This window comes from Pteropus medius, unplaced genomic scaffold (assembly GCF_902729225.1).
Source record: "Pteropus medius unplaced genomic scaffold, Ma_sr-lr_union100, whole genome shotgun sequence".
Lineage (NCBI taxonomy): Eukaryota > Metazoa > Chordata > Mammalia > Chiroptera > Pteropodidae > Pteropus > Pteropus medius.
Genome location: NW_024352784.1, coordinates 2,543,370 through 2,555,384, shown reverse-complemented (window position 1 = coordinate 2,555,384; position 12,015 = coordinate 2,543,370). Strand labels below are relative to the sequence as shown.

The 12,015-nt window shown below is 46.5% G+C and overlaps 1 protein-coding gene across 4 annotated transcripts in view; it reads left to right on the top strand.

Annotated features, from left to right (window-relative positions):
- Nucleotides 1–6,215: 6,215 nt before the first annotated feature.
- The window catches only part of STIM1 (stromal interaction molecule 1), a 174,309-nt gene continuing 168,509 nt past the window's right edge, over nt 6,216–12,015 (top strand). For 3 of the 4 annotated variants that reach the window (XR_005649666.1, XR_005649665.1, XM_039847911.1), the window contains exon 1: nt 6,216–7,003. Coding sequence is in view for 2 of the 4 variants with exons in the window: in XM_039847911.1 (XP_039703845.1) it covers nt 6,865–7,003 (139 nt within the window). In the remaining 2 variants the exon portion in view is untranslated. The remainder of the gene's footprint in view (nt 7,004–12,015) is intronic. The other variant, XM_039847912.1, reaches the window with a different exon arrangement.

Genomic DNA, 12,015 nt, shown 5'->3' with positions numbered 1-12,015 from the left:
ATTCTTTCATACCATTTAGGTCATCTTGCTTTGTATTCTAGTTAATTCTATCTATGCCTTACTGACTATAAGTTCTTCGAGGTTGTGTCTGATTCATCTCTGTATCTACCCACTGGGCCTGGCACAGGAAGGCCTGAGAACACATTTGTCTTCAGTATACATCTGTGGAATTAAATTGCCTTAATAAAGCACTAATATGTGTAAAACCATCTGAGGCCAGGTGACTTAGACCCACTTTTATAGCTCAAATATAGGAAGGGGCAATAAGGCCAGAGGAGAGAGAGACAAGTAGGTAAGTAGGGCTGTGAGCAAAGGCTTTTTGGAGAAGGAGGATGCTGAGCTGAAGAGGGTAGGGAGAAGGCACAACTCCAGAAGGGCTGGTTCTTCATCATTGAATAGGTGAGTTTGTGGCAGGTAGTCTAGGTTTGTGCTCATAAGCAGCTGAGAGACAATAACACCAAGCTAGGACCTTTAGAAGTGAGACAACATATGAAAGTACTTGTTGGGGGTATAATAGAGAGATCACAGACAGGTTCTGGAGCTAGACAGTCCAGAATTTAAATTCTGGTTGCACGACATATTGTGGCCTTTGACAAGTCATGTGACCTCTCTCATTCATTCCTTGAACACATATATATTGAAAATCTTTTCTGAGCCAAGTATAGTATCATACCAATGATGCAGTGGTAAAAACATAGACAAGTCCCTATCCTGATGTAACTAGCAAGGGAACTACATCTTAAACAGGTAATCATACAAAATTACAGAGTGCTATAAGAGCACATAATGGAGCCATTTAGTTTCATTTTAAAATGAGCATGACAATACCATGTGCTTTGTGGGATTGTGAGGATTAAATGAGATAATATAAGTGTGGCATCTAGCAGATTGCCCAGGATACAACAAATAAACGTTAATTTTTCCACGTGCCTATGATGTTATCAGATTTTTCCCCCTGACCAATTCTTCCCTTTCTCAAGGTCGAAATGCTAAAGCTGATTGGGTTCCTCTAAAAGAGCAGGGTAGAGACAGAAGAGGAGGTAGAGAAGGGCCCTGAACTGATCTCACCTCTGCCTTGGTGGCTTCTGAATGGGTCTTCCCAGCCTAGTCATCCCTGAGCTCCAGTTCCTATAGCTCACCAGTGGCCCACAAGGAAGAGTCTTCTGCTCAGTCCCAGTCCTAGCCTCTTGAGGCTAAATCTTTGTCTCTGATGTGGCTCCAGGGACTCAACCTCCTTGGGGCTCCTCTTGATTCCTTGCCCTTTTTCTCTCTGTCTGCCTGAGGAGTGGAAGTGGGAGTCTCCCTTCATTGCTACCTCCGAAGACGGCTTGAAGTTTTTTTGTGCCATGGGAAGGTGATGGGAAAGACAGGAGATAGAGGGAACGAACAGGGTACAAATGAAATTAAATTCTAGAGTCATGTCCTCCAATCCATTATTCCTGATTCCCTCTGAGGAACTAACTGGATGGAGTTGGGGCGGGGGGGACCAAGGGCCTGCCCTATTCTCCAGGAGGTCCCTGGTCTCCCAGGCAGGCAGAACAATAGTGGTTCTGTTTGCCTTCAGGACAACCTTTGCATCTTTGACGTTCTCTAAACTGGGTGGTACTCAGGTCATCTGGCATAATCCTCTCTGGGAGATTCCTCCTTCTTCAACCTTGGTGTGTTCAGGAGCAACTCAGTTTGCCCAGAGTCACACAGCAAAGCCAGGATGTGAATCTAGGCAGTCTAATTCCAGAACTCCTTACCCTCACCCCATCTGCGTGCCTCTGCACAGCCTCTGTGACTGCTTTAGGCAGTTACTTGTTCCTCTTCTGTGCTCCATCAGCTGCCCCTGCACCAGTTCCTCTCAAGACATTATCAACAAGTACTAGTTGCTCTTCATATATATATTTTCCCCAAAACCAGAGCTCTTTGAGAGTAGGAACTGGGTTATTACGAACATGAATTCAGTAGATGTTAAATGAATGAGTGAACATTGGCAGAAAGATTCTGGAACTGATTCTGGCAGGGGAGATGATTCTCTTTGTGAAACTAGCCTGGCAAGAGTTGTTAGAAGCCAAGATCTCCTCATTCCCTATCCAGCCAGATTCTGGGCAGCTTCTCAGTGATAGCTGTACTTGCCATGTTTGGACACCAGGGAGCTCCACTGATATCAAAACCCAAACTCAAGGAATCCAAAATTCTTCTGAGCAAGAGATTTAGGACTCTATTACACATCTACGGAAGATTCTCTCACTTTCTAAATGAAAGCTCTTGATAACCAGAATGCCTATGGTGTAGAAGAACAGTTAGGCTGTTGTATAGAACACACATCATTCATTCACTCATTCATTCATTTTTATTAAGTACCAGCTATATACTGGGTAAAGTTCTAGCCTGGGAGAATATAAAGATGAAGGAAATGCAGTCCTTGATGAGCTCAGGGGCTAATGGGGGAAGATAGACACTTATTATATAATCACGATCCAGTTATATAAGTACTCTAAAGCATAGCAGAAGACTGGAGAGACGGGGCAAGTCAGAGAAGGTGCCAAAGGAAGGGAGGGGTGGCTTTTGAACTGGTGCTCACTCGCTCTCTCCCTTTCTATTTTAACTAATCATAACTTTAGGTTCATGCTAGGCTGTCATTATTAATCAGAGCATGGATGCTTTTATTTCACTTAAGCTGAGAGTTGAAAGATGGAGAGGAAATTCCAGAGGAGAAAGAGAGCTTGATGTGGTTGCCACTTTATCTCCTCAGCCTGTTTCCTCCTCTGTAAAATGACTATAGCCTCTGTCTTATCTAGCAGAACTCTTGTGAAGGAGGAGATAATAGATATGAAAGCTTTTGCAAATTGTGGAATAGAGGCATAAGAATTGTTCATTCAATTTGATTTAACCAACATCTGCAGAATATCAGTTAGAATATTATATCCATTAAACAAAGCCCTGATCATGATTCAAGGGAGATACACCTGGCACATGGTAAAGGCTTGTTGTATAGGTTTAATAAAAGACAGAGATGAAAAATAAAATGCTATCTTCTTGCAGAGGCTACACTCACATAAGGACCAAATATAGGGACTACTGAGGGGAGAGTCACAGCTTCTGATCCAGGAAGATCCATGAGGTATTAGGATTATCCTATCTTGTAGAATATTACAGCTGAACTGGATCAATAATCTGGTATATACACATCCTATAGTTGGAGAGGCTGAGATCCAGACAGGAACCAAATTTTCTAATGTCACATTATGATCTTGGAGGCAGAGAGGAGACCAGAATGTTCCTCCTATTGTCCAGGCTATGGCTTTGGCTCCCAGACACTATGTTATTTTTAATTGCGATAAGATAACATAACATAAGATAACATAAAAGTTACTATCTTAACCATTTTTGAGTGTCCAGTTCAGTCATGTTAGATATATTCACATTATTTTACAACTAATCTCTAGAATTCTTGCATCATGCAAAACTGAAACTATATCGATTAAACAATCCCCTATCCTCCTCTCCCCCTAGCCCCTGGCAACTACTATCTTACTTTCTGTCTCTATGAATTTTACTACTCTAGGGATCTCATTTAGTGTAATCGTATAGTGTTTGCCTTTTGTGACCAAATTATTTCATGTAGCATAATGTTCTCAAAGTTCATCCATATAATAGCATATAGAACTTCCTTCTTTTTAAAGGCTGAATAATATTTCGTTGTATATACACATTTTTTTTAAAAAATCCATTCATCTGTTTATGGAAACTTGGGTTGCTTCCACCTTTTGGCTATTGTGAATAGTGCTGCTATGAACATTGGTATACAAATATCTCTTTGAGACCCTGCTTTTAATTTTTTGGTGTATATACCCAGAAGTGGAATAACTTGATCATATGTTAATTCTATTAGTTTCCTGAAACCATTTTAGCCTCACAGGAAATGCAACAGGCTCTGAAAGGTTCAAGGTCTTGGTATGAAATGGTAACAGACACTCACTTCCTGCCTCCAAGACCTAGGCTCATTGTACCAAATGGGTCATATGCTCATACTTCCAAAGAAATCATGTGGTAACTAAGAGAAATGATGCAGTTGAGTTTAAAGGAAGTTGTGTTTAGTATGCTTTACTTTACTTTTTTGTATGTTCTCTTAGACAAATGAATAAACAGGCGGGCAGTTTGGCTTATGCAGAAATGACTACCAGTCTGAATGATTAATTTAATCTGCCGATGTGTTTTGTGTGGCCTATACAGGGTTTTACACTTTTAAAAATTAGTTGCTAATACCAAAAAAAGGGACACGTCATATAAAAGTCCAGTTTTCCATCTTCTTGTAAAGATGATCCATCAATACTGAGTCCACTTTCCTGCCTGCTCTGCAATGTGCTACAGTCCTCATCACTCCCTATTATTTCCACCTACTTCTCTCAATTGAATTACCTATCTGCCCACTTTGCCATTTGAGTTTAAGATCCTTGGTTCAGAGAATATAAGTCTACTAGAACCTAGGTTAGGGGCTCATTTTCTGCTCTGGCCAATTTCCCAGCACATAGTTGTTAGTATTTGAGTAAATTAACTCTTGTCAACTTATTATGTGCAGTGCCTATGAATGGATCCTCTTTTCCCAGAGATTAATGAGGCCTAGCCCCTGACCTCTGAAAACTCACAATCCTATGGGGTGGGAGGAGGCAGACATGTGTATGGATCAGAGCGGGTGGTCAGAGTAAGAGTTTCTGAAGATAAGACCTTGAACTATATATATATGGAAGAATGAGAAACCAGCTATATGGGGAACTGGGAGAGAAGAGTGTTTCAGGCAGAAGCAACACCAGATACAAAGGTTGTGAGGTGACTAAGTTTCTATATGCTTGAGGAACTTAACAGAGCCTAGTGCGACTGGAGCTTAACAAGAGAGTGGGAAGAGTGTAGTAGATGACGTTAGATGTGTATTTTTATATCAACAGCCTGACCCTTAAGCCAGGCAGCTGTTGGGCAAATCCGTGTTCCTGGTTCCGAGGGCTTACTCAGAACAGGTAGCTGGCTTAGCACTGTCAGTCAGAGGAGGGACTGGGCCTAATCCCTTCTCCTGCCTCCACTGCCAAGGACAGGGTAGGGCACAGAGCAGGTTTCAGTAAAGATCTGTTGACAGCATACTTGACAAAAGAACAGGAAGTGCAGGCTCTGTTGAAGGAGGCCCAGGAGCGGCTCTCTCTTCATTGGGGCACTCATTCTCAACACCTCCTCCGAACTACACAGAAAGCAGGGAGGAGAGTGAGATGCGGGGAGGAACCAGCTACAGGCTCTACCCACAAAAACCTCAAAGGGGAGGGGATTTGAGAGGCAGGTAGGAAAACAGACTGAAAATTAAGGGAGGGCATCCTACCTAGCTTGGATGAGGCGGGAAGCGGGTGTATGGAAGGCCGATTGGACCCGCTGGCCGACACTTAGTAGATGTGTAGAGCAATTTTACCTTTAATAGTTTAGACGTTTCATTTTGTGTTCTAGCATCATTTCCTCTGAAAATACTGGCAGTCCCTAATGGGCTTCCCCCAAGCCGGGTCCTCGCTCGGTTTCCCAACCCTCTGCAAAGGGGCAGGGCCTTCCAGAAGCTCGTGTTCTGTGTGCAGCACCCAAATTTGCCCACCAGGGGTCGCTGCACACGGGTGACAAAGAGCGCGGGTTCCCTAGTGGCAGAGAGGCAGAAATCGATTCGCTGCGAGACGCGGCGGGGGGCGGAGCCTGGAAAGCCGGCTCCGAATGGGGGCTGGGAGAGCGCCCTGGGCCGAATCGGGCCGGACAGTTGTCGCCTCAAGAAGCCCAGGGCGGCAATCTTTGTGTCGCGGGCCTCTGTCCAGCCCAACTCTAGAGCTGTTGCGAGCTGAGCAGCATTGAGGCCCGTAGATCCCAGCAGGGCAGCTACTGCCGCCGTCGTCGCTGCCGCCGCAGGCCTGGGTTACCTGAGCAACTGCGTGTCAGGGGCCCGCCCGCCCATTTGCGGACGGTTAGCGCCGTTGAAACTCTTGGGGGAAGGGGTGGCCAGGACTCGACCCTTGGCAAGGGAGAGGGGTCCTGACGGAGGCTAGCGCGAGCCCAGGGCTTGGAGAGCCTGGAGGGGGCTGGGGGCACCGGTAGCTGCCTCCAACAGGTTATTCCGGGATAAAGCCGGCGCTGGGGCGGGCCCCGGCTTCGCGGGGGGCCGGGCGGCGCGGGGCGGGCCTGCGGGAGAGCACGCCCCCGCCCGCCCCAGGCCCGCCCCGCACCGCCCGCCAGCCCGGGAGCTGCTGTCCCGGGCCTGGCCCGTGCCCGTCCGCCTGCTGAACCTGGGCACCGCCGGCTGCCTGGGCACGGGACTGGGCGGGGGCGCTGACCTCGGCCTAGGAGGCCTGGGATCCCGGAGCTGCACACGCCCGCTGGGGCCTGCGAGTCGCACGCCCTCCCCGAGCCTGTGGTGCTCGCCGCTTCTCGGTGGGGTGAGGCCAGGTGCTCTCCTCTTTCCCTCTATTCCCTCTCTCCCCACTCCCCTGCTGGCGGGAGAATCCCGCCCGCCTGCCCCTTCCCACAGGGGTGTAGCCGGCTGCGGAGCTGACAGCGTCCCCGCAGCCACACTGTCTTAACTCTCCGGAAGCGGCCCGAGCAGACTCGGCGCTCAGGCCGCCACAACTCCGGCGGACCCACTGTTGGACGGGAGGCGACGGCCCTCCTCCCGAGCCCAAACTTGGAGCATTTGACCTTTGGCTGTCGGAGGAGGCAGGCCCGCGAGTGCCTGGACAGCTGCAGCGCTTCGAGGGCATCTTGCCTGGGGTTCCAGGACCGACGGCTGTACTCCCGGGCTCCCGGCTTTGCCTCTGGGGTCCCAAGGTGTCCGTATCAGGCGCATGTTGACTGAGACCTGGAGTCATGGATGTGTGCACCCGTCTTGCCCTGTGGCTCCTTTGGGGGCTCCTCCTGCATCACGGCCAGAGCCTCAGCCATAGCCACAGTGAGAAGGCCACAGGAGCTGGCTCGGGGGCCAATTCTGAGGAGTCCACTGTAGCAGGTAAGGCCTTGTCACCAGCTGGACTGGGCTGGCGGCTTTGACTCAGAACCGAGGTACTCGAGTGGGCAAGTTGAATTCTAGATTTCTACATGTACGGTTGATGGAAGACCTACACATGGCACTGCCTGTTCACAATAGTCCAAGGAGTTCTTTCTGTTCAGGAGCCGTGGGTAATGTCACTGTCCTTGTCGAACAACTTTCCTCATCCCTCTTCGGGATGTCTTTTGTTGGCAGTGAGAAGTCTGCCTTTGTAGCATCTTGGCCTTTCAGACCAGCAAGCCAAGACCCCTTTTCAGGACTACTTGTCTAGAAGAATGGCCTGGGCACATAAGTCTGTTGCTCTTGGCCAGTTTCAGCACTCGGCAGCACAGGGAGGTTGAGGCTACTTGGGTTGGGCAGGCAAAGCCACGGCTGGACCAACTCTATTGGTGTTCAGGTGTGCCTTTCTATTCCAACAAGCGTGAGAACCCTAGTCCCTCCCTTCCCTTAGGTAATCTGCCGCCTCTTAGCTGTGCCCATTTGAAATATCAAGGCAATTCCTTAGATGGAATCCTATTCACCACCAGGGAGTTAAATGGCCTTTTCTCAACGTGGGCATGATATAATTTCTGGGACCACTTGTGACTTATTCTGTTTCTTTTGACTGATAAGGATAGGAATTCTATGATATTTTTGTTTTGTCCTGGTTTTTCCTGTGTACTCATAGAGACTTGTCAGGCAGCAGAAGCTCTGGTGTTCTGTTGCAGAAGAAAAGAACACTTTTAAAATTAAGTTGTTTTACACAAGACTTAGAAGGAATTCAGTTTTCATATTTTTCTCACTGTGTCCCTGTGTTCTGCCCAAAGCAGTGGGCTGCAGAGTGGGGAAAGTTTATAGATGGGTTCTTTTTGAGGGTGGGCAAGCTCAAGTGAAGGAATGGTACAGTGGATACCCATTGACAAGGAAGAAAAGGAAACATGGGTCATCGTGACTGGGAAGTTTCATGGATGGATCCAGAGACTGGCTTTGGTAGTAGACCCTTTCTTAGGAAGCCCCCTTTTTAACTTCCTCGTCTGGGCTGAGTGTGATCCAGGTACCCCAATGGCTGGATTCTAGGTGAGACCAGGGTTGCCTTATGTACAAGCATGACACCCAAGCTGTTGCTTTGAAGATAGGTCTTTGCATATTAATTTTGTTTCTCTGTGTGTTGTCTCCGTGGCCCCTGTAACGTAGCTCAAAGTTTCATTCTCATTGGGCTATGAAGGGAAAGACTAGTAGGCAGATGTAGGTCAAACTGTGAAGTAGCCCCAAGGAGCATCTCTGCTGTTCAGTGACATCCCTGTTTATAACTGATAATATGCCCCCCTTTTTTTTTACCCTAAAATATGAGTGCCTAACATAAAATGGAATTTTTTTTGGTGGGGGGAGGAGATATTCTATATATTAGACACAAGGTAAAGGGATGAAGTTTTGAATTTTGAAATAGCTTAAATATCAGAAGATGAAGGGTGTGTGTGTGTATGTGTGTGTGTGTGTAGAGAGAGAGAGAGAGAGAGAGAGAGAGAGAGAGAGAGAGAGAGAGAGAGAGAGAGAGAGACAGACAGACAGACAGGGAGGTAAGAGGCATTCTAATATCCCTCAGAACCACTTCCTGACTTGAGCTTGAGATTATGGAGATAGTCCTTCACACAATGTATTTCAGAGGCCTGGCTGTGTTGATTATACCACTTAGGCCTCTCTTTTGGTCTTTCTTCTTCTCAGTTCAGAAATTAGTTTCTGTCATCACAATAATACTGAACACAGGGAGAGAAGTCTCAGAGACCCTAGGTGCTGGGAATGGCTATGGTTTGTGGGAACCTGGAGGCCCAAGCACTATTGTTCTGGTAGGTTGTCCCCTTGGGCCTGTCTGGAAGTTTGTCTCTGACTCAGACAGGAACTCAGTTTTGCAAAGAAGTGGCTCATGGAATGGGCTTTGCTAGAGGATTTGTAGACAAGCTTTCTATGTAGCCAGGAACTTTGTAGCCTTTATTAATGCCTAGAACTGTATCCCCACAACACAGTTTTACTTGCCCTTAAAGCTGCCACTTTTCTAAACCAGATTCAACATACCCAGTCAATTTATATGTTCTCTAAAGTTTATATTTTATAAACACATAGCTATTTTCCTACAAAAGTCTCACAATAGCCCTATTAGAACGTGAGGAATGTGTTATCAGACCCATTTTTATAGGTGAAGAGACTGGGTTCTGTCCTGTCTTATAGGCAGATCTTCTGCTGCTTAAGTCTTAGACTCCTTCCATCTTCTCAGGCCCTGCTCTGTTAAAGGAGCACTAGGCAAGGCCAAGAGAATATTACTTTCCTTCTGGTGAGTTAGTTAGGCAAGCCCTAGTGACTCTAAGAGAGCCAAGAAAAGGGCTGTCTTTTTCTCCTTTGGAGAGCCTTCTGCAGGAACCAGAGGATTGGAATTTTTCTCTTGTTGGATGTATATCCCCATCTTAAAGGCCTGACCTTGCAGTGAAGGCGGGTGCTCTGCTAGGAGGCCATCCCATTCCTGTCACCTCTTGGCTCTTTGATGCCCGTACACCCAGTTATGCTAAATCACTTTCTCAGTAAAGATCTGTGCCTGCCTGTGCTACTCTGGGGCCTGCATTTCTGAAGCCGGCCTGAAACTCATGCTTGGAACCTCCCTTAGACTCAGGCCTCATTGCCTGTTGAAACTCGAAATGTTTTCTGCAGAATGTGTGAGGGGTCGCAGGAGAGTCTGGAGTTGTGACTGTCAGTGTTGGGGGCCTCTAATCATGAACTGGTTTGACTCAGTATATCTAGAACAGAGCCTTGGAGGATAGGCATCTAGGCATGTTTGTGGAGTGTAGGCTGCCTTCTCAATAAACCCCTGATGGAGTGGGAGGCCAGAGCCCTGCTTGACCACCCAGCTAGTTGCTGTTGCCTCCAAGGCTATAAATGGCTTGGCCATCTTGGTGGCTATGCTATTTTTAGCTGAGCGTGGCTCCCAGAACTGGACTGGGGCCAAGGGCAGGTGGGTGGGGCTTGACTGAGGCTAATATTGGGGGCTGGGGAGAGGGTCACAGTAATCCTGGGGCAGCTAGGACATCATCTTTGCCCATGCCTCAGCTTTGATGATCACCCTTAGCTAGCTTAATTTATTTAGCAAACAGCAAACAGTGCCAGCTCATGTACTATTTATTCAACAAATATTTGAATGTCTGCTGTGGGATAGGCAATATATTTGGTGTTGAGAATGTAAAGATGAACAAAATAGACAGGTTCTCTGCCCTCATGGAGTTTATGGTCTAGTGGGCAGATAGAAAATAAATACATAAATAAGTATATTATCTTGTGGTAAGTGCTAGGGAAGAAAACATAAACACAGTGCTGTGATAGAGAATAGGGGAGGACGGAGATCCAGCTAAAGTAGGAACCCTGTGCCTAGTAAGACATTAATAACATCGACAATAATAGCAACGAACATTTTTAGTGCTAACTGTGTGGCAGGCACTATTCCAAACAGTTTATTCCATTTAGTTCTTACACTCATCCTGTGTGCTAGGTATTAGCCCCATTTTATGGGTGAGGAAGGGGAATCATAGAGAGATTAAGTGACTTGTCCAAATTTATGCAGATATTAGAGGGTAGAGCCAGAATTTGAAACCAGGCAGTTTCACTCTTCTCCCTACCTCCATCTCAGACACTACGTTATACACTCTCTCAAAACTTTGTGATAAATGTTATAATAGAGGTATTTATATACATACAGAAGGCTGCGGGAAGCCCAGAGGAGCAAGTGACTAACTCTGCCTGGGAGAGCTGGGGGAGGCTTTTCAGTTTCCCCCATAATTTTTCTCAGATCTTGGGGAGATAAAAAGTGGTTGCTTAATTCAAAAGTTAAGAGATGGAAACATCAGTTAGTTCAACCCACTTATTTTTATGTATGAGGAAATTGTTATCCAGAGAGGCATCAAATTGAAGTTCCATAGTGGGTTATTGGTAGAAGTAGGCTTAGACATTTGAATCGGGGACCCTTACTATTTGCTTTGCCCTACGGAAGGAACTTAGGGTTACCAAAGAAGTCTAAGTCTGGGGGTGGAGGTGAGAATATATATTTAGAGACTGTTAAATACAACTCAATTCACAGGCTTAATGAAGCACAAAACCAGGCAGTGTAGACACTGTAAGCTAAGGATTAAGAGAGCTGTGTGTGGTCTGGTCTAGGCTTAGGTGGCTAGGGAGGTCTCCTGGAAGGAGAGATTGGGTGGAGGCAGAAGAGAACCAGAAGGGAGTGGTTAGGACTTGGGGTCGGTTGGAGGAAAGAGGGCATCATAGATGTCTGAGTCACCAGTGCTAGCATATGGGGTCTCACAGTTTGGCAGCTGAACAGTAACTGGGCAGAGTTGCTTCACAGTTGGCCAGCCACCTCGCATGAGGGCTCGTAGGACAGGAAGATTGCAGTCATGTGTGATCTAGCTGCAGGTCTAATAACTACCCTAGTTTTGAAGTGATGACAAGTGTAAATAATATTTTGAGATATCTGCAGCAATGTAATGTGACATGAAAATGTCTATAATTTCTATTGGTGACAAAATCATAGATACTGCTAATAATATTGTAGTTGGGTGCTTACAATGTGTAATCGAAAGAAATGCTAGCTTTCAGTAAGAGAATATTGAGAATAAAGATGTAAATTCTTTCCCATCCAAATTCACAGCCTCTCCCACTGCCCCCTCCCGAATTCTACCATGGGCTCCTTAGGAATGTGGAGCCTTCATGTTAAGAACTGATGTCTGGCAAGGAAGGGATGAGGTCCCCTTGAGGGGAGTGGTTTACTAGGTCTACAGGACTTGGGTTTGAGCCTCATGGGGCCCCTCATTTCCTGTTGGGTAGCTTTGACATACATTGCTGAGGGACATGCATTGCTGTGGTACATTTCCCTTTGTGGGAAATGATTCTTCAGGAAATTCAGAAGCTCTGGTGTCAGACTTTTAGGGAGAGAGAAAGATATCAAACTGGGCCTTCAA